This window comes from Balaenoptera physalus (assembly GCF_965194825.1).
Source record: "Balaenoptera physalus genome assembly, chromosome: 14".
In the NCBI taxonomy this organism is placed as follows: Eukaryota; Metazoa; Chordata; class Mammalia; order Artiodactyla; family Balaenopteridae; genus Balaenoptera; species Balaenoptera physalus.
The window spans coordinates 38,598,054-38,620,622 of record NC_138893.1 but is presented as its reverse complement, the minus strand read 5'-3'; the positions used below and the strand labels follow the sequence as shown (position 1 = coordinate 38,620,622).

Below are 22,569 nucleotides of genomic sequence, written 5' to 3'. Positions count from 1 at the left end.
GGGACTGCTCCCTCCCCCTGCCAATTACTCTCAAAACATACTGTTTTTCATGTTACTTACTACTATCTGAAAGTATCCTTTTTTAGACCCATTAATACCGTGCCCAGCTTTATCTGAACACCCAGATGACACCTGGCACATGATGAAGCTCAAAAAATGCCTATAGTGTGAACACCTGGAAATTCGCCATTACAAAGGGCTATTTACACACATCAGCAAGTTCAGTAAAAAAACCACAAACCCTTCTAATTGGAAAGGACCCTGGGGCTGACACTTGCACTTAAGAGAACAGAAATGAAGATCTACATTGTTCCAACACTGAGGTATACACATTCCAGTGGAGCCAGGAATGGGGAATGCAGGGCAGAAACTGAACTTGGTCAGTAAATGGACAGATGAAGAACAGCTAGAAGAAAAAGACATCAGTGCATGAGACAGAACAGTGGGAGAACTATCAAACCAGCAGAGCCCAAATCAGGGGTTCTTCCATTTTCTGAAAACCTTAAGCTTTACTTCTTGGCTTTTACACACAGCTGGATTTGCTGCTCCCCATCCCCAGCTGAGCCACACCTGAAAGAGTTAGCTCTTCTGCCCACGCTCACGAGACCCCAGGTAGCCTCGCAGAGCACACGTTGGGCAGCGCAGAAGCGGGCAGTGGTCTCCCCGGTCCAAATGGCTCTACCACACACACCTTTGAATCTCAAAAAGACTTAAAAAAAAAAAAAAAAGACAAAGGAAAACATGTATATTTCAAGCAGGAATAGAGGTGGAACAAAAAATTTCAGGGGCCCACTCTGTTCAGATTAAATAGACCCCAGGTCTGTTTGTGGAGAAGCAGTTGCTCTGGTTTGGATGCACCCATTTTGAGTGAATATTCCCATCTCCTGGGTGGAGAGAAGCAAAAAATGAACTGCTGTACAGAGTCTAGCAACTTCGTGTCCAATCAATCAGGTACTGGAAAAATCCAATTCCAATGCCTTCGACTCAATCTGATAAACCTTTGGACACAGCCCTTGGCCGTGACCTGTATGTACTTATTAGCAATCTGAACCCAAAGATGACACCTGGTGCTCAGAGAAGCTGGAGATGACTGAAAAATAACACAACTATTAAAAGCCAGCTCTACCATCCCAGGCTTATCCAAGGGTGGGTTACAAGCATCCCCTCCCCACCCGACCACGGCAGGCTGCTAATCACCGCTACAGCTCTGAAAAACACATTAACTTTGGCGTGAACTGTAAGGGTGGTCTATTATCACAACCTCAGTGGCAAAGGGTCTTGGACAGCCCAGCACTTAACAGAAAGAGAACGGCCTCCCCATTAACTCTTCCCCCTGGCGGGGGGCTGCAGGGAGATGAGCGCCCACCCCACTCCCACCTCTCCACCGCACGCTGCACGTGCTGCTGGTGTTGCCGTCACTACGCCCAATTCTATTTCAAGTCAGATTTGTAGGCTTCTGGCATCAGCAGCAGACTATAAACAAACTCTTACAAATTCCCCTTCATGGGCTTCCCTGGTGGCCCAGTGGTTAAGAATCCGCCTGCCAATGCAGGGGACACGGGTTCGAACCCTGGTCCGGGAAGATCCCACATGCCGTGGAGCAACTAAGCCCGTGCACCACAACTACTGAGCCTGCGCCCTAGTGCCCACGAGCCACAACTACTGAGCCCGTGTGCCACAACTACTGAAGCCCGCACGCCTAGAGCCCGTGCACCGCAACAAAGAGTAGCCCCCGCTCTCAGCAACTAGAGAAAACCCGCGCACAGCAACAAAGACCCATGCAGCCAAAAATTAAATTAATTAATTAATTTTAAAAAAATAAAAATTCCCTTTCTTGCCCGTATCCCATTCCCCGCTACCAACAGAGATGACGTTCTCTCCATTATGTACCTTTTTTTTGGGTATGTGTTCCCACTCAATGTGTACTGCTTTATGAATTTTTAATGGCCTGAAATGCAATTGTCAAAAGGGCCCTTCTGCTTCCTACCTTTCAGTCAGCACTATGTCTTAAAGAGCCATCTATGTTTCTGGACAGACATTTAATCCATTGCTTCCACTGCTGCATAGTTTTCTAGAATGTGCACCTGCTGTCATAGTTCACCTAGACACCAAGACCACTTCCTGCTCTCCACCACCGCAAATAACACTGCAAAGATCATCTTCAAACCTGTCCGGAGTGGACCCATGCAGAAAGTTCTGAGTGTTCTGAGAACACTTGGCCTCCTGCAGCCCCTCACTTCCGCCAGCCTACTGGGCGGTTGTTTTGGCTGGTTTGGCTCTGAAAACTAAAAGAGCCCAAGCAAGCGTTTCTTCAGGTGCTCGTTACCATTCCGGAGGCTCCTTCACCTGTAAACTCCCACTCACACCCTTTACTCATCTTCTTTTCTACTGAGATTTCTGCCTTTTTCTGGCTGATTTGCCAGAGTTCCTTGAATATTCTAAATGTTAATCCCCTGAAGCTTTTAGACAGTGTAAATCTCTCTCTCCTTTCTGCCAGCTGCCTATTACCTTTGTCCAGAAATCTCATTAATGAACAGAAGCCCTTAACTTTGATGCAATCAAACTCAGAAAACGAGGAGAGCAACCATTTCCAGATCACACAATCCTATACATGAGCACTGACAATACACCACCCGTGGAGTGAGGTGCCGTGGACACAACGAGGAATAATGGCTTTTGACCCTTGAGCTTTCACCCTCCTGGGAACATAGGCTTTCCATCAACTGTAACATGGACTCAGTGACCATGGCCATGGAGGGTCATGCCAGGTGCAGTGAGGGGTTAAAGTCTTCAGGGGGTCAAGGTCAAGGGTGAGTGAGCATTGACAGATAAGCCTGGCAGGCAGCCCTGAATGGAGACCATTCTAGGTCAAAGGAACAGCATTTGCAAAAGTCCAATTTGGGGAATCACAAGGAATCCAGTATGGCTGGGGGCACAGAACAAAGTGATAAATAGCCATAGGGGCTGGACAAATAGGCATGGGCCACTGCAGAAGGAGCTCAGATTTTTTCCAGTGCCAGACAAGGGAGAGCACATCTCCCTGCTCTCCCCACAGCCACTGGAGAGTTGCTTTAGCCACTGCCTGCACTCAAGGTAGAGGGTCTGGTTCAGGGACCCTAAGAAATCTGGGCTCAAGAAACCTGGGCTCACCTTAGGTACGTAGCAAGGTACGGAAGTCTAAGAGAAACCCACAGGCAGAATATTCTAGAAAGAAAAGGTTCATGAGCATCTGAGTTAAACTACCAAGGTGGTAAGAGACACCCATTGGACAGGTCTGGAGTGTCCTGAATGAAATGAAGACTTTCCTTCCTGGCCTCAGCTGGAAGCTGCTCCAGCTGCTGCTCTTGCCTTGGTGAAAATTCGCAGCCACAGAATTCCCCAACTGCCAAGTGTGCTTGTGCCGGAAATGTACCTAATAAAGTCATTAGTGACACAGCGGAATCTTACCCAAGACCCCACCAGGATCTCTGCCAGCCAGCTGTTTCCTCCTGAATCTAAACCATTTTTACACTCAGCAATGGTAATGTTTTAAGAAAAGAAAAAAAAAAAAAAAAAAAGCCATTTGTAGAGAATATTTTACTCCAAGCTATGTGACTGGCCTTATTTTTTCCAGCCAGAGAAGAAATCTATATGCGCAGACACATGGCAGCCAAGGGTGAAGGCACAGAGCAGGGTTGTGCAAGATGCAGTGAGGGGTTGAAGGCTTGGGTTGGTGGGGGGTGGGGTCGAGGTCAAGGTGTCAAGGCTGAGTGAGCCTTGATGGATAAGTGTGGGATCTGGGCGTCAGTCCACCCCAGCAGAACACGTCCTCTGAATTCTCACTTTCTCTCTCCCAAGCTGCCTCAACCTCCCCAGGGCAGAAAAATAAATCTTGTTGTAGGACACCAATCTTATCCTTTAAGGGCATTAGGTAAATAGCTTTAGGAAATTTCAAGAAAATGGGGCTGATTGTCCCTGACAGCTCTTCTCCAAGACACACACACACACACACACACACACGTCCCAATCATGCCTAATGCCTGTGAAGTGAATGAGTTCATCAGCTTCTTTCCCCTTCACTGGGGCCCCACCCGCTAGGTATGTTAAGGGCTGCAAGGATGCAAAGAGGGGGGAAGCCAGACCCCCGACATCGGTGCCCCCCGTGTCCCCCAACTGTCCAAAGGCATTTTCAAACACAATCCCTGCAACCACTTTCGCTCTGAGATGACTTCCAAGTCTATTGCCAGGGCCAGGGAGGTAACAAAGTGCCCAAAGCTGCCTACACACTTTAGAGGCCTCCTGCTTAGGACAAGAGGCTCCCACCTGCCAGCTGCCATGCCCGCGTCAGGCGTCCAGCTGTACTTGAGAAACGAGGCTGAAACTGACCTGAAACTTGCCCTGCTGAGTGGGCTCCACATCCTCACACAGGGAATGCAGGCTTCTCTGCCTGCTCCTCGGTCAACAGCATCATGTCGATGCCTCCCTGCAGACCTGAGAGCTCTCGGGGCCCTTACCTCGGGGTCAGAGAAGCAAAAACCCCACTCACTCATGAATTAGAGCCCCCTCCCCCCAGCCTCTTTGAGTCGTGAGTGGAGACCTGGGGGGTAGGGGCATGGGAGAGAGTCATGCTTCCAACGGATTTGATCTCAAAAGCAACAGACTAAATTCTCCCTTGGAGAACAGAATGACCTTTCCCACTCTCAAGGGAACCAGTGCGTGGCGAGCCAGGAGCGACACCTGGATCCCATAACTCTCGGAGATTTGCCCCCAGCCTGAACTGTTTACAATTACACACACCAAACCAGCATCAGATGGGCGGGAGATGGACACTTGCCCACGGGAAAGCCAGGAGGTCAATGGGAAAAAATTATTTTAGTCAATGCTGAGCCTTCATGTTTGGAACGTTTATCCAAACTGTGGCGATGTTCTCATGCTCCCCCTGTGCAGATGCCAGGCCCTCCGCTGATGCTCATTTCCAGGGAGCTTGGGATGGCAGTGGGAGGAGCCCCACCCAGGGCTGAGACTACTTCTTCCACCCCTCGGAGGTGAGCAGGTCACAGGGCTGTTTAAGGACCAACAGAGAGAGGGCAAGAACTCTCCTGGGCATCCTAGCCTCTGTGACTACTCACATTAACCTGCCCTAGGTCAGGTGGGATGGCTGGCAAGGTTTCATGGTTAGCAAATGACTTGGACCATGAGGGTTGGAGAAGGTGACCGTCTTTGCAGCAGGCAGTGTGGAGCGACACTTTCTAGGGCCTGATGAAGCAGCAGGGGCTGCACCGAACAGATTTCACTCAGGCCTCCTCTTCCAGGAAGGAATGAGATGCTCCTCGTCGGGCTGGGAGCATGCCCCATTTCCCACCCTGCCTCTGAGGTCATCAGCGCCTCCTGGGGAAGCCTGGAGTTCTAGCCTTGGCTGCTAGAGATAAGAGCAGAGACCTGGAGGCATGGGGAGGTTCTCTCTTTCTGGGTCTTTCTGACCTTAGGTTCCTGGGGAAGATCCTTTTTCTAAAGACACAGGAGACCTGAACAGAACTGACAGAAAGAAAAAAAAAAAAGTGAGAAAGTGTGAGAAAGTCAAGAGGAAGAGAATAAAGGAATGAAAGAAGAGAGCAAGGGTGGGGGAGGGAGAAAAATAGAGAGAGAGGATGTTGAATGTACAGGAGCAGGTGTGAGCCTGTGTGCGCCCAGGAGGGGTCTTGCAGCTCCTAACACACACTCACACTTGCCGGAGCTGGTTTTGTCATCAACCTGACCTGCTTTGCCACAGTCTAAGTTTCAGGGCACCTGGGACATTACTGACTTGAACCAGAGAAAGGCTTTCACGAGTCTCACCCCAGCTCAGGTGCCTGCAGTGGCTCTCTCAGGAGACCCTCAAGGGCTTCAGACACCTGGAAATGTCACCACGCACTAGACAATGGCACCGGACCGTCAAACACACCATGATCCTCAGCCACAACTCCAGAAATACCAGCCACAGAGACCCCATCTCCAAAACAGGCTAAAAGACATGTATCCAACTCTGCCATGACTGTCATGGACCAGCCGCACTGCATCAGGCACTCGAGCAATAGGTGTGAGGTTGTTTGATACTTGCTGCCTCTGTCCAAGCTCTGCCGCATCACCACCCTTTATTTCCTTCCACTTGTGCAGGAAACTGCCAAGCAGAAGCCACAAGGGGCCTCTGTTAATGGAAGTACCTAGTGGTGGTGTCCATCTTCATTTCTTCAAAGAAAGTGCTAGAAGGGGATGCCACAAAAAGCCTGATGATGCAAAGGGCAGAAGGGTGGTGACCATCTCAGGCACATAAGGAGTCTGGGATTGTAAATGAGAGTATTTTCCCCCAAGGAGACCCAAGATCATGAAGATGAAGATAAGATGCCCCCAAGCAAACCTCCCACCCAATAAGTCCCAGCCCTGATATCAGGGACACCCAGAGCCCTCGGAGTTCCTTCCCAAAGGCCCGTATTTGAATTTTAGTAAATCAGCTCAATATGTTCTAGGACTGTGGGCATTAAATAAGTCAGTGAAATCTCCAAACAATAAGCTCATTCAACACAATCTTTCTTCTCCCCCCTTCTGGGGACTTGAATATAGTTAACATGAATAAATCCTGTTGTGTAAAAACTGGGAGAGAAGAAAAAGGGGGGTGGAGGATGGAAGGAAATGGCAGGATTCCCACTTGTTGGTCTAAGAGGAAGGCTGACAGTCCTCAGAACCCCCCAAAAATGCCAGTATGCCAGGGTAGCCTGGGGAGATGGTGGTAATAGTTTGCAGTCCGGGAAAGGAAGTATCTGGAATTTCCCCACCCATGCACTCCCAGCTTCTCCTCTGCAGCCCTCAAACTAGAATTCAAACTAGTACTCATGTTTGTACTCAACCTAGAAGTGGGTCCTTGGGCTGCCCCAAACCTGGCCCTTCCAAGGTGGACCCGCCACAAGCCAGGCCTGACCCTGCATCAGGGAAGATTCACTGCAAATATGCACAAAAAATATTCCCTGCCTCTACCTCACCCTCCACCACTGTCCCCCAACAGAGTTGAGAAAATTAGGACTAAGGACTGCAATTATTCTACTATTATTCTGCTATTATTCAGCAATTCTTCCTGAATACCCCAAGAACAGGTGGAACAGACCTGCCTCTGTGGGTAACTAGTGTCCTGGACACATTTATGATTAAGAAGAGTTGCATGTGTGAAATTCTCCTGTGTAATTCATGACTGAAAGTTATCTGGGCCCATATGGCCCTCAGGGATGAAAGTTCTGCAGCCTTCCAACCCACTGTACTTAACGAAGATGAGAAGACACAGAATCGGCTAGCCGGGTCATAGAGCCAAACACAGTTCACCTGAAGAACAAGCCAGTTCGACTTAGGGTTTGAGTTTCTGAGAAATGGGCACCACTGAGCTCTTCAGATTCCATTAGGACCGCCAGAATGATACTTCCTCATTCTCGGGGGATTCTGCATCCCGTCTCCTGGACTGGTGAGCAAGGGCTACTGCTGCTCGTGCATCACAAGGCTTTTCCCTGCCTGGAAACGAAAGGGCTGATCCCTTACCTCACATGGGAATAGGTGCATTATTTTGCTAAATCATGCATTCTCCCCCCTCAAAATCAATCCTAGCTAGCACAGCCATGCAGGATTGCCAAAATCAAAAGGTCAGCCAGGAAATAATTATGGTGCAGACTCAATTCCAATTCAATAACTTCACTGGTGAAAAAAACAAAAAAAAACAAAACAAACCTTGCAGCATAAAGCCTGCCAAAGTCAATACATTAGATCCATGTGTGTGTAGCAGAAGAGTTCCTAGGGTGGGAACCCAGAGCTAAGGCTTCACTATTCCATGACCCTCCTGGGCACATCTGCTGCCTGGGTTTTAGGAGACCTGCTTTTCCTTTTCTCTAAATAGAGGGAGAGCTTCCACCATCACCCTGTTTGTGCCTCACAGGTAAGTCTCTTGCGTTTAGCATACCGTCACATAGTCATTTTGTTTTGTGCCAAAATTCTTCACTGTCTTCTGCTGCACCTCCAGATGGCTGCAGGCATGACCACACCAAGACCTCAGATGCTATTTACAACCCGTGATGGCCAACCACACGCTTGATGGATTCTTCATCTTATATCACAGTGTCACAAATGGCTAGTGTTTGTTTTAAAGTCAGCTTTCTGGAGGTATAATTTACACAAAGAAAAAAAAACCAAACAAAAACGCTTCCCTGTTGACTGCACAGCTCTAGAACTGTGTAACCACCACCACTATAAAGATGCAAAAAAATGAAGATTTGTATCATTCTAGAAATTTCCCTCCTGCCCCTTTGTGATGAACCCCGTGTCCCAGCGCTAGCAGCTACTGACCTGTTTCCCTTTCCAACAGTTTTGCCTTTTCCAGAAAGTCACATAAATGGAATCATGCAGGGTGTATAGGCTTTTCGAGTCCGGCTTCTCTCCCTTAGGATACTGGTGTGTATCCTTCGTGGTTAGTTGCAAACGGCTAGTTTTTAAGCTTTGGACTTCTGCTTTCTTGTCAAAGAGACGAAATAATTGGCTCTAGTTCGTCTTTGCTATGGAGCAACCACATGTTCGATTTAGAGCCTTTAAATAAAGCTGAGGCCTGGGAACAAGGTGACCCACCATCTCGGGTCTGCCCGGGACTAAGGGATTTCCTGAGACTTGGCACTTTCAGTGGCAAAACCAGGAAAGTCCCAGGCAAACTGGGACAGTTGGTCACCCTCCTTGGGAAAGACGCCTCCACAGGCAGGAATGCACATGGCCCCGCTCAGACTCCTTCTGGAAGCAGCAGGCTGCTCTCTCAGAGCTAACAGCGAACCATCCTTCTTCCATTTAATCAGGAGCAGACGGCCAGTTTGCAATCCGCTGGGGCACAGCTCACCACACTCAGCAGGCCTGCTGCTGTCTTTGATATCCCTGGGAGGGGCTCAAGGAAGTGAGAGGAGAACTCAGGGGTCTGTTTGGGAAACAACAGAGCAGGGCTTCTGCTGCTGTCGGTGCCCCTCCCTGCTCCTCCCTGAAATTTAAGGCCCACGGAGAGTCGGGACATGAAAATACGCTGGGCTCATCTGGTTTTGCACCAGTGCAGCACGACGTCCAGGGTAACGCAGGCTCTGACTTTTTCTACACGTTCTCCCTACTCCCTCTCAATGGAGTTTTTTGTTAGTTTGTTTTGAGACCAACTAGGGAGAAGGTGAGAGCCAAGTGACAGAAAATTAGTAAAGAGCTTGAAGTTCTAGTTAGAATTTAACGGTCTCTCCTATATAAACTTACTGAGACAGCAAACAAATTCCTTGCCCAGCTCCTTTCCAGCTGACTTCAAGGGGATTACATAGGTGCTCTGAGAAGCTAGGCTGCCTGGGAACAGGCTGAACATCCCCAGCTCAGAGCTCCCAACAGCTTCGAAAAGCATGTGATGGGCACAGCTGGTGCCCAAATTAACTGTGAGGAACCACCCAACCCCCAAGAAGGCAGGAACTGGTGGGGCCAGGACCACATCACCGAGGTTTCAGGGTATTTGTTCCCCTGAATTAATACAACATTGCCCCTTACAAGTACAGCATAGAAGCTCTTAACAAGTTATTCCATCAAGCAGCAGTTAGTAATCATTATCCTCACTCGTACAGGTGAGGAGACAAGGCCCAGAGAGATTAATTGACTTGCCCAAGGTCGCACAGCGAGTTAGTGGCAAAGGCCAGATTAGAACCCTGAGCCCCGGAGTGCCCAGGCTGGCGCCCAGCTCCACGAGATCCCTCAGCCATCGGTCCAGAGCATGGGCAGAGCCAAGTCTGTGCCCTCGGGAGCCCTGGAGGCCAGGTGAGCTTCTGCAGAGGGCACAGGCAGGCTCATACTCACAAGCAGAAACCTGCAGCATCCTTCTCTGTACCACCAGACAGCAACACCCCTGTGCTGGAACAGACAGAAACAAGGCTCAAGTCGGGAAAGCCAAGGGTGGCCACTGCTGGCTTGCATCTCCACTTCTGGAATCTGGCTTTTGAGATCGTGCCTCATTTCCCTTTGTGACCCAGGGCTGCTCCTGAGGGCCGGAACCTGAGAGAGGAGGCACTCTTGTCGCCTGCAATTCATTCCTTCATTCATTCCCCCATCATGTCTCAGGCGCTTACTATGTGCCTGGCAGTGCACTAGGGGCTGAGGGGGAGGGATCCTTGGAGGAGAAAGACACCCCTGTCTTGAAGGGGCTTCAGGGGAGACAGACATAGAGGCATACAATGATAAGACCACGTGACTTTAATTCAACAAACAGTTTTCGAGCACTTACGATGTGCTACACCTAAAATAGTGAGGGAACACAGAGCAACTCAGGGGAGGCTTCACGGAAGAGGAGGCATGTGGGTCAGGTCCTGAAGACGGAGGAGCGTTTCACTGAGTGGCTAATCCCTTCCTGGCTAAAAGGACACTGATAAGGAATGAGCCTGAAAATTGCTCCTAGAACTTCTTTCTAAATAAGCCCTTGCTGTTATTAGAACAGGAATCTACCCCTTAGAAACTCACTTCTCAGGGATCTCTTATCTTGGTTGTGACTTGCTGAGTTGTTGCTTAATCTCTTTCGGCCTCAGTGTATCTGTCTCTCAAATGGAAGCGAATAATCCTGCATTTCAGAGAGTGGCTCCGGGCTTTGGAGACACGTTCACACAAAGGTCCTTGAGAAACAAATTCCTCACATGTCCGACGGCATTCTCTTTCCCACCAAGGCTGCCGTTCTCCACTCTCAACAGGAAATTGGTTTTATTTATAAGAATCACAATCCTAAACTGGAGTCTGTTGGGCTGCCCACATTCCCTCCCTCATTTTCCTCCCCTCCTCAAGACATATCCTCCCTCCAGAGATTCCTGAGCAACCACAGAGCAAGGAGCATTGAAGAGTGCTCGGAAAACCTGACGGACTAACACTGGAGGTTGTTTTCTAGAAGGGGAAACTGAGGCCTGGAGAGCTCAGCATCTCGCCTGACCAAGCAGATCCCTTGGGACTCCCGGTTCCCAGGCTGCTGCCTCTTCCTTGCACCCTGACTGTTCTCCCTTCCATTTCAGCCTGGGCTCTGGGCAGACCTGCCATCCTCCCTTGGCTTGGGGAAAGTCTCCCTTCTCTGGATGACAGAAGTCTTTAGAGAAACATTTCCCATCATTAAAGGGATTTGGAAGAAAACTGGCACAGCTTCCTCAGCTTTGAAGCTCCTTGGCCCCTCCCGGCCCTTTAATGGTCCTTGGAACCAGCCCAGCTCCCAGAGCTCCCGCCCCTTCAGAAGAGGGGAAGGGCCCAGAACAGAATTCCCCCACCCCTCCTGGCCTTTCAGCACCAAAGGTGACCTCTCAGTATTTGTTTCAGACCATTTCATTGCCAAGGCATCAAGGGCTCCCACACAAAGAGCTTCAAAGTCAGGAGGGCTTGGGGTCAAGTACAACCATGAGCAAACCCTGAGCTTAGGATTCGGAAGCATCACATTGGAGACTGTTTTTCAGCAGCTTCCCCACAGCCTTTTAAAGCCCATAATAGCTTCAGGTGAATTACATTAGATTTCTGTAGGTATCACAAGATTTGGTTAAACCACATCACGTGAGTATGGAGGGGGTATCCGTTTCACTCCACACTTGCTCTTAGTTTTCCAGGTGAGGAAAGTGTTATATAATTATCTTTTTTCAATGGTTCTCATTGTTGGCTACACAGGAGAATCACCTAAAAAACACAACGCCTAAGCCGAACCCTTAGACCAATTAAATCAGAATGTCTTGGGTGGGGTCTATGCATCCATATTTTTTAAAGCTCCCTGGATGTTTCCCACATGTGCCTAAAGTTAAGACCCTCTGCTTTAAGTAGAACTTCAACTGGGAAAACCTGAGCTCCTAGACATGGAAAAACAACATATTCAGATGATTCTTCTGAAGGTGAAAGGAATATTATCAATCTGTTTATCTCTTTTAATTAGTTTTCCTTTTTTGGACCTTCCCTGACCACAGATCTCATGATTCTCACATAAGCGTTCAAGTATTTTTACTGGCTTGACTCTTCACAGCTCATCTCTACCTTCCAGCACCCTAGAACCAAGTGCCCTCTCCCGGGAATCAGGTGATACGATTCAGAAACCAAAGAACACAGGAAAAGAATGATACACTTTCAGCCAATTACTGTGATCCAAATTAAAGTGACTATCTCAACCTTGCATGTTTGGATCCAAGTGTGATGCAATTTCAGGAAGCTTTCGCATGGCCTTCCAAGTGCGATACCACAGATAGGAGGTCAGTCACATTTGGCCCTGGACACACCAGCTGGAAGAGCAGTAGGAACCAGAATCCTTGACTACATGGTGTGAGTTCAGCCAGTGGGCTTATGCACAGTGATACAAGGATGCCCTTATATGAGATTCATAAATATGTAAACACCCAAGGATGGGAACCGTCTCAACGTACCCCGCAGGGCTTAGCACAGCTTAGACAACACCAAAGAGATTCACGTACAAGATACAGCAATTCTACCATCACTTTCTAGGACAACTCTTATAAAAGCTCCACCTCTCTGGGGAAGACACCCTCACCTACTGCCTCCACCACCACCTTGTTTTTGCTTAAGAGAATCATGGCTGTCTCCAGAATGGCTTAGAAGGGATGAGGAGAAAGCCTGGAAATGTTTCTGCATTACACACAGGGTGATATCCCAACCACTCTTTACCTCCAGACATCTCTTTACCTCTTACAGAACAATGGAAAATCAGCCCAGAGCCTAAAAATGATAGGCTGGTTTTGGAGATGCACAATATGTGACATGCAGGCTGGGGAACGTGGAAAACAATTTCTCCTACATGGACTGATTTGTGAGATTTACAAATGAGAGAAAACATTTTGAGAATCTGGAGATGGTGATGAGGCATTCAACCTATGTGGGAGGAGAGAGAGCTCAAAACTGGGAATTTAGAAACATAGAAGGAGACATTTAAATAACAAATTTTAAAAGTGTCACAAACAATTCTTTACAATTTTTACCTATGTTCTGAGAGCCCAAGTATATCTTGCTCTTCCATTTAATTTTGTTGTTAAAACCACCATACCTAGTCATTCCATAATTATTCAATCTTACCAAAAAAGCAAACAAAAAAACCCCTCACTCTCTGACAAGCAAGAGGAGACTACAGATACTAGTTAGAGTTGCACTGGTTAATTGAAGATTGGATCCAACATGCTTAGTTTGGCACAGATCAACTTTTCAAGTCAATGACTGTTCAAAGCACAACTCAGCTTCTCTAGTGAATGGGGAATTCTACATCCCTGGTGAGGCGGGGGATCCCCAAATTCCTCGGCTTAAAGGTCTAGTAAACATATTAGTAGCATTCACCAGTGAAACCTGGAGATTTTTCTCCATAGTCAAACACTAAAAGATGAGCTGGATTAGCCTTTGCAATCCAGATAATTCTCAGATGTATTCGCTTATCACTCGCTGTGCTTGATTTACTGCAAAATGAGGAGGCAGATACATGTGTTACCAAAAACATAAACACTCTGAACTGGAAACTAAATTTCCTTCAGTTGGCAAAAACCTCTTAGAGATCTTTGAGGGTGGGAGGATGTTAAACCCCCAAGAGGAAAAGATAAGTAAGGAGACTTTCTCAGGTTAAGGGCCAAGTCAAAAGCTATTAATACAAAAACCTTCTGATATTAACTGGGCATTTGGAAAGATGACACAAAATGTAATCATTTGCCCTAACTCAGAAAGATTAATATACTGATTTGAGAAAGTAGTTTACAACCAGGACCTTAAATCAGCAGCTAACACAATTCAGGAAGGGCAGACTCTGAGCTGGAAGTGGCCCTCAGGGAGGCGACTCAAGTCTCGAATTCCCTGTGAGGGTCCCTCCCAAAGGGCGGAGGGGCCCCAGCGGGGTAGGGAGCGGCCAACTGCCATTTTAGAAGGAGAGGGCCTGTGGCTTCCTCAAGTGTTCTGAGACTACCGAAGGACGCATTCAGGCACAAAACTGATGTGATCTCAGCAGAATCTGAGACAAAAAACCACCCGGTTAGAAATGTGAGAGAGGCTCCAGGGAGGGTTCACAGAAAACAAAAAAAGAAAGGTTGCCAACTAATTTAACTCCGTCTCCCCAGCTGGCTTCTGTGCTCCTGGCAAAGACCCTTCCTTTACACGTGAAGCCCTGCCCAAGATTTAGTTCTTTCACCCTCACCTGTAACCAGGTGACCCAGATAAGGAAAAAAAAAAAAAAAGAAAAATCAAAATACACAACTAGTTTAGGGAACCAAAGCTGAGCCCTAAAAGTTAGTTCAGAAATGAGAAACCACTGGAGTGAGATTCCTTGGGAATCTGAGCGGTCTCCTTTATTACTCTCTCCCAGGGGAAAATAAATATAGAAACAGTATTTCCTTTTGCAGGTTTGGCAGAGACGAGTCCAGGACGAGAAAGTGCAAGAAGCTTTCCCAAAGGAAAGGAGTTGGAGGGGGGGGGGGGGGTCCCGGGGGGTCCCCGCAGCGTCATGCTTAAGGGGCAGCTCCTTAACCTTTTCCAAACGATGTGCAATCCGAGGCTTCTAGACTCCAGCCCCGGCGCTCTAAGCACGGGAGCGAGTCGGGCACAACCAGCACACCAGCGTTTGGCCGAGATCCCCGGCCCAGGCCAACCCCAAAACCTGCCCAGCTGCTTACGAGCTAAGCCCTTGGGCTGAGACGCGCTCCACCTGCCGGGCACCCCGCTCTGCCCCCAATCCCTGCACCTCGCTCTTGCTTGGGGGTAAAGCAGCGGAGAAGGGCTCGGAGAGAGACAGTTTACCGGAGCAGCTGAACGACTGCGATGGCCCGACCAAGCCCGGAAGAAAGCTGCGCGCCCACCCTCAACTTACGCCCAAGCGCATCCCCTCGCAGGCTTTCTCCGGGTTTGCAAGAAGCCCTCCACTCCGGCTGGCGCCCGCTCGAGAAGCCCCAACTACCTGCCCCTTTGCCACCCAAGCAGCCCCGCACTGTTCCGACCTCACTCGGGAACTCCTCGGCCTCGCTCCATCTTTCCGGGGCGACCGGGGCTTAGAGGGTGGGTCTCCAAGCGCACCCCGCGTCCTCCAACAGGTGAGAAGCCTCGCCACGCCGACCCCGGCCCTCCGCGCCCGGGAGGATCAAAGCGCCCGGGCCGCAGCCGCCACCTAGGAGTCCGCTCTACCAGCCCGCGGCGCCGCTGTGGCCCGGGTCTTCGGCCCAGATCCGGGCTGGGCGGGGGCAGCCGGCCTGGCTCACCTGAGCCCCGGCAGGACGCGAGGCACACCTGGTGACGCCTCTAGCTATCCCTGGCCTTGCTTTCCGGCGTGGCGCGGGGCGAGTTAGGTGTTGGGGGCGCGCCGGCCCCGGACCCGCGTCCTCACCTTTGAACCGCTCCATCTGGGCCGCGGCGTGCGCTCCTCGCGGCTCGGCTCCGGCGCTGCGCTCTCTGCGCTCGGCTCCGCGCCCAGGGCTGCCGCGCTGGCCCCTCCCCGTGAGGTCACGCTCGCGGCGGGACCTCCTGGCGCGGCTGCCGCGCCCGGGGCCCTCGGACCCGGTCCTCTCCCGGCGCGCCGGCCCCGCCGGGGAACTCCGCGGCCGGCCCTGGCGGACCTTCAGCGCTCAAGTCCGTGCGCGCCCCGGGCCCCACTCCCGCGGCCGCGGCCGCCTGGCAGCTGCTTCACGTCCCGGCCCCGGGATGGTGGGAGGGAGACCGAGACGTGCCCAAACCCTGGGGGAGGCCCCGGGGAGGGGCGGGCTCGGGCGGGCCTACGAGAGCCGTTCTTCCAGCCGCCGGGCTGCGAACCCACTGCCGGGAGCGCGAGACTGAGGTCTCAGTCGGAAGGCAGAGAGGTGCCTAGAGCGCCCCCCGCTTGACCCCCGGGCCCGCGCGCTTTCGCCTTTGGCATTTCTCGAGGGGGGACGTGGGGAGAGCGCTGGGGGCAACCGAGCCCGCCCCCAGTTCTTTGGGAATCGCTCCCACTCTCTCGCAGTCTCTCTGGGCAGCCGATGGCACACACATCTACTTGCTGTCTTTTACCCCAGCCCAGGTTCCCTGGGCGGCTTGTGCCAGGCTCTTCTGAGAAGGACTAGGATTTCTAGAGCCGCCTAGATGAATTCTGGAGCGCTGGGTTTCTGGGCTGGCGCAGCGCCAACCGCCCTGGAGGGGTACCATCTCTTCCATAGGGAGCTCAATCGTGGCTCTAACTGCACCCGGCACCACCGCTGCCACCAAGGTCCACACTTCCGTCCTTTACATTTTGTTGTTGTTGTTTTTTTGGGTTTTTTTTGCCATCGATCCCTCCACTCTCTCTCACGCGCTCTCAACACGCCCATGTCCTCCCCACCTGCCCCCAAAGAAGATCCATGTTTTCCTTTAAACTTGCATTTTCACTTTAAAATCTCAATCACAGTTTTTGCTGAACGCCTGGTTTTTCAACACGTCTCCCCCAACTTCCTTGAAGGAACACTTAAGGATGATTTGTTGTTGCTGTTTTCTAAAAGACATCCTAATTCTTCCCTGGAACAGCAGAGTTAGCTCTGATGTTTGGAGACCTTCTGTCTCAGCAGTCTTAGAAATGTTTTTCTCAGTTCCATTAGCAGCTAACATCCATGGAGCCATCCTCACAAACCAGGCATGATGCTAAGGGCTGTACAGGCACAGCCTTTAATTTTCCCAATAACCCTGTGAATTATTTCATGTAGTTGAAGAAACTGAGGCTTACAGAGGTTAAACAACTTGCCCAAAGTCACACAGCTAAAAGAGAACACAGCAGGCATTAAGCTCACGTGGTCTGCTTCCAGATGTTTATTCACAAAACTTTCCTGGAGCTCATAGGAAGTGCCAGGCTGTCTGTCACTGTTTTGGGGAACACGCAGACAAATGAACAATGATGGCCTAGCCAGGTAGGGGCTCTGATTAGACCCAAGCACAAGGGATTCTGGAAGCCCAGTGGAGGGCCCTGATCCAGCCTGGAAAAGCCTCCTAAGCCTTCTAGAAGAGGGGATGGCTGAGCTGAGTCTTAAAAGATGAGTTAGAGCTAGGGTGATGACAGGAGAGGCAAAGTGACTGCAGCCTTCCAGACAGAAAGGACAGTGGGGACAATGGCAAAGAGGCCACACCAAGGCTCTGTGCCTGAGCACAGGGCGTGAGGGAGATGGAAGGGCCAAGGTGGACGCTGCGGTTTCCAGCAACTTAGATGACCAGGTGGTGAGTGTCCCCAGTCAGTCAGTCCTCAGATATTTATTACCTGAGCCCCTGTCAGGTGCCAGGCGCTACGAGGCACTGCAGAACGTGTGAGTCAGGTGGCCGAGGGACTGCTGCTAGGAGTGTGGGGTGGGACGACAAGCTGAGCATCCCTGAGTCAGACGCAGAGAAGTGTTAGCAGGTTGAGATGTTGGGGGCAGAATGTGAAGGGCCCCCAGCATCTCCAGGGGGCTTAGAGTCCTGGATCTGAGCCTTCAAACTCACCCCCGTACATTATTTCAATTCTCGCAGCCACTTCCAGGTGGGCCCAGCTCACGGGGGTTCAAAAATTAGGAAAAGTGAAGGTTGCAGCAAGAATGCAAGCATCTCAGGGGACCAGGGGACAGGAAATAGTGTTCAGGGGGCCTTGGGAAGCTGGGACAGGGAACCGGGTGCTCTTGCTTTTCTGTGTTCTCCCTCGTCCCTCCCTTTCCCCATCTTGCAAATGGCCAGGCCTGGTGCCCACCCTCCCATGTCCAGCGTCCATCACTGGGTCCCGGGTTTCCTTTCAAGTTCTCAAGAAGAATCTGATTGTGCAGCTCGTGGTTTTGAAACCAGCCTCAAGTCTGGTGGTTGGTCACTCTGGGGCAGATTTCAGCTCCACCTGTCAGCTGGGGCCAGCGGGGAGAGGTTACATGGTCCAGCCCCACTCAGCAGGGCCTTTGTTCCAGCTGACCCTCCCAGAGGGGTGAGAGCAGGGTTGGCTCTGACTGAGGTCACTAAGTATAAAAGGTAGGATTAAACTACCTCCATCCTATTAATGAGAGGAGTTAGGGCCTTACCGAAGTCACCAAGTTAGGTAATCTCTCTTTCAGAACTCGGACTCAAAACTCAGGTTTCCTGATTCCAAACCCTGTGCTGTGTCACACCCCTGAGTTCCGGCTTTCCCGGGGCTCTAACTGGACCGGGCTTTACCCCAGCCGGTCCTCTGGTAGCTGTCTCTGTCAGCACTTCCTGTAACCGCAGCCCCTCTCTGCAGGCTGGGGAGGGGGAGGCTGGATATCCCTATCATGCCTACTCCCTCTCCCCTTCCCCCCCCATGGCTCCAGCCCGTTAATTACCTCTTCCTAAATCCTCTCTAGTTTATCACGGAAACTTGGCAAATCCCAGAGCCTCTAGACAAACAGAAATCAATCGGAAATGTATGCAGAGTGAATTTAAAATGGGACTTCACTGCCCTTAGCAAGAATGAAACCGAAACACTACTTCAAACCATCAGTAGGAATCAGGTCTCTGGAAAGCTCAGTACTGTGTCCCCCTCTCTCCAAGTCCTGGGTGCGGTTTAACCCTGTGTCTTTAGTCACTTTGCAACTCCCACAAAGGAGCCACTCACATTCAAATTATAATTCATTGAGTTTCTGGCCTCTGGGATCAGACGAGCTGGTTTCCAGCACCTTCTCAACCTTCTGAGGGCTATGACCGACCCCACCCCATACCATAGGATCCCAAATGGGCTGTTCTGTTGCAGGCAGTCCTAAAACCAAACTGAGTACCCCCAGCCTGGAGTGTAGGTGGTGGGTCGGTGTGGGGTGGAGGTGCACCGGGCCCTCTGGGTGTGCAGGTGAAAGTGTCGGCAACACAGATGACTGAAGGGCTGCTTCTCCCTTAATTCCTAAACCAATTCTCGGCACCAGACAGCTTTCTTCAACCGCAAAGGGGTTGAGGCAATTGCCAGCTGAGGCAATGAAGAGGGGAGCCCAGTTTTACAAAATTTATCCTGTTTGGTTCTCACAACCATCCAGGCAGCGGATACTATTTCCCCTTATTTCACACATGGGGAACCTAAGTAACTTGCCCAAGGTCACCGCTGCGCAGGACCCACGCCAGTCCCATTTGAACACCATCTCTGACCCAACTACCTAGGAGTATAAATGCTGGATCATATGGTACTTCTGTGTTTAACTTTTTGAGGAACCACCAAAATATTTTCCCCAGTGGCTCCACCATTTTACATTCCCACCAGCAATGCACAAGTGTTCCAATTTCTCCACCTCCTCACCAACACTTATTTTCCATTTTTTAAAATTACTCCCATCCTAGTGGGTTTCTTTATTATTTTAAGTCTCTGAAGTCAACATGGCATGAAGTTCACATTTCTTAAATCTGAGTCGTTGCTACAAGAGTGTATTTTATATTATACAGTGAGGACCACTGGCTGGAATCCAACCCTCTCGTAGTTTTACATTTGAGGAAACCAAGGCCTGGAATCTTGAAGTAGGAAGTGTTCATTCAATATTCAGGTGATTGAGCCTCTCAGCCAGCATGTTTGAAATACTCCAGAATTTAAAAACAAAAAGCAAACAAAAAAACCAATAAATATTTGGCTTAAAGAAAGCAAGCAAATCAAGGCTGAGAGGGAGTAGATAGAGGCGAGGAGAGTGGGGCGGTCAGAGGAGGGGGATCCCTGGGTGCCCCTCTGGTTGGACTCTGTGCCAGAGCCCACAGTGGGTGGCTTGATAGGGAAAAGCAGGAAGTGCCAGCACCACTCCCTGGTCTCCTGGTGCCCTTACCTCCATAGCAGGGCTGGCACAGCAGAGGGATACAGGCCTACAAACTGGGGAGAATGTGAGCTTTTAGCGGTACCTCTAGGAAATTTTCAGCTTAGAAAAAACTATAGACTCCCAGTCTATTCTGGTCAATATTCCTATAATGATTTGATTTCTATAAAGGGGCTATTTATGTTTATAAATTTCCTTAAAATATTCCTATCAGGTAGAGTAAACGAAAGGTGACTCTCCAAAGATCTACGTAATTGAAGATCAAAGAATCCAAGAATGTCCCTTTGGAAGTAGTTGGACACGGGACCCCTTATTTCATACCAGAGAGGCCTGTGATTCCAGGAGCACGTCTGCTTGCCCAGGTCATGCTGTGGGTCAAGGGCTCATGGCCCAGGGCCCATGGCTCCTCTGGGCCTCCCTTCTGTGGCCTGAGTGTCCTGGGCCCTCCTTGGTCCCTAGGACCGTAGATGGGCAGGGCTGCTGGGTTTCCTGACTCCGTGTACAAAGGTCACAGTCTGTTCTCACAGCTCTGCGGTGCCAGCTGGGCCGCACACTTCCTCTCAACTCTGGAAAAGCACACTGGAGGTTTTCATAAACGACTCCCACACCATCCCCATTCTGATGTGCCACCCCCCACACTCCAGAGAGATCAAGGATTGACTCTCCTTCATCACCTTTCTCCCTTTCCTCCTGAAGTCACACATCCACTCCTAGCTAACAGGTAAGATTCTCAAACGCTCAGCTGGGTCTTCTCTCCAGTAAATTGGGACTGTGGGAGTGAAAGGACACATTCTCCAGTCATCTTCCCACCAAATCGGAGGCTCTGAAACTCGGTGGACACATGCATCCTCGCTCTGTCTTTTCCTCTCTCCGTGTTGTCTCTCCTAACACTTGCCCAGCCCATCTCTAGGCCCTTTGCCTCCCATTTCCTGCCTTGATTCCCAGTCCATCGATGCAGAACATTTCACAGCTGTTTGGAAACTTGGAATCAATAGCGAATCCAACCGTGTGACCTGACGCTCGGGATGCAGGAACCCAGAGAGGTGCCAGCACCAACCCAAGGGGACCAGCAGCTGGCAGGTGGCACCAGAGCCCAGACACGGTATCCAGCAAGAGCTCTTTTTCCAGCTGTTTCTGCTCAGGGCTTGGCTGCCCTTTCTCCCTGGGTAGTCCTAATCCTGTGTCATCCTGGATCATACAGTAGCCCTGACATTTGCCTGAATTCTGGTGCCTGGGCAGTTGTCAGGATCTTGATCTTGGATTCACTTCCTTGATTGTTTTTGCTGACTCTTCCCGTGGTTGCTAAGATCATCCTTTCCCAGATGAGGCTCAGACAGAAATGCAGCTGGACCAGAACTGGCAGCCCCGCAGGTTCCTCAGAGTCCCCAGATAAGGCCACCTTGCAGAGGAATCGTTCATTTGTGCCTGGGAGCAGAGAGTACTTCCTGCTTCCTTTCCTGAACTCCCTTCCCCTGCAGAGTCCCAGCTGTCCTTCCAGACCCAGCCCAGAGGCCTTTCTCCTCCATCCAGTCTTCCCAGAATGCTTTGAAAGTATTGAAAGGATTCTTGAACTCCTGTAACACTTCCCCCGCACCCCCCCCCCAGATCCATTTCTCATTTAATAACAGAAAAAAATGACCATCTTTTTAGGTCTTAGTCTCTCCAAATAGCCTATAGGATCCTGTGAGCAGGAACTCAGTATAGGCCCCTAGGTAGCCCGCCAGTCAGAACTGGCAAGTCTTGGGTGCCTGGGATTTACAGATTGGTTGTGGGCCCACAGACCCTGCTACAAGCCCACAGCCACTCACGCAGAGGCAGCTACCTCTCTGCAGTCGGTGCTTCCCCAGCTCTGCGCTGCCAACAGGCTTAGCTCCCCAAGGCCTCTTGGGGCTGCCTGGGCCCCATACCAGGCCAGAACAGCTCAGTCTGTTAATGCTTCTCCATCTAGCAAGACTGAGCTTCTTCAGACTCTCGTTGCTGGGTTTCAGAATCCACTCTCTCCCGGTTGACATGCCAGGTGACTCTTCTTCCCACTCCTTGGTGTACACTTTTTGGATCCCTTTCCAATGGTTGGATGAACGGAGTGGAATTTTAAGTCTTTTCCCCCAAAGTCACTGATTGGGGTAAGGGATAGCAATGGGAAGTCATCACTTAGATGTTGGCTCAATCTTGAGGAAACAAGATTCCATTAGTATTTAAGGCAAAGTGGGCCGGCACTGATGCAGCTTCTGCCAAGCAGCCCCAGGGCAGGCAGGAGTGGGGCGGAAGGCCGTCCGGAGGGCAGGGGCGCATCTCTGTGACCCTTATCCAAGAGCCTTCCCCAGCAGGTCCTGTGTGCTGCTTCCAGCTCAGCACTCTGCCTACCCTTAGACTTGGTTTTCCTTTAAAAGTACCAATTTAGTTCAAACCCCCAGTTTCAAGGTTGGTAACGGATGTGCTGAGAGAATGACTGACCCAGAGCCACAGAAGCAGGATTGGGGCTGGACTCTGGGTCTCCTGATTCGCAGGCGGGGCTCTTCCCGCTGCAGCCACTGTGCTGAGGGTGAAAGCAGGTCTGAACTGGTTCCTCCAGGATGGAAAATGTTGCCACATCAGCCAAGGCCCCTGGTCCTGTTCTGCTCAAAGACGGCCTTTCTAGAGCCCCAAACACCAAGCTCCTCACTGTGGGTACAGCCTAGCACATAGAATTGTCCGCAAATCCTCCTGAAAGAGTGACGTACTCTCCACGGGAGTGACTGCATCCCTGAGCGGACAAAAATTTGTTCTTGGGGTAGGGTGAAAAAAATCTTACAGTGTATAACTAAACACACACGCACATAGTATATAAACAGATATATAGTCTATCTGTGGGATTAAAATT

The 22,569-nt window shown here is 50.5% G+C and overlaps 1 protein-coding gene across 12 annotated transcripts in view; it reads right to left on the bottom strand.

The window, feature by feature from the left end:
* The window catches only part of AFAP1L2 (actin filament associated protein 1 like 2), a 97,869-nt gene extending 82,192 nt beyond the window's left edge, over positions 1-15,677 (bottom strand). For 3 of the 12 annotated variants that reach the window (XM_082423379.1, XM_082423384.1, XM_082423380.1), the window contains exons 1-2: positions 15,350-15,674; positions 9,844-9,897 (exon numbers count right to left, since the gene is read on the bottom strand). In XM_082423379.1, coding sequence (XP_082279505.1) covers positions 9,844-9,897; positions 15,350-15,365 — 70 coding nt within the window. In that variant the 5' untranslated portion in view covers positions 15,366-15,674. Of the gene's footprint in view, positions 1-9,843; positions 9,898-14,966; positions 15,168-15,349 lie in introns of those variants that run through there. The other 9 variants (XM_082423377.1, XM_082423381.1, XM_082423382.1 and 6 more) reach the window with 7 other exon arrangements.
* Positions 15,678-22,569: the final 6,892 nt, after the last annotated feature.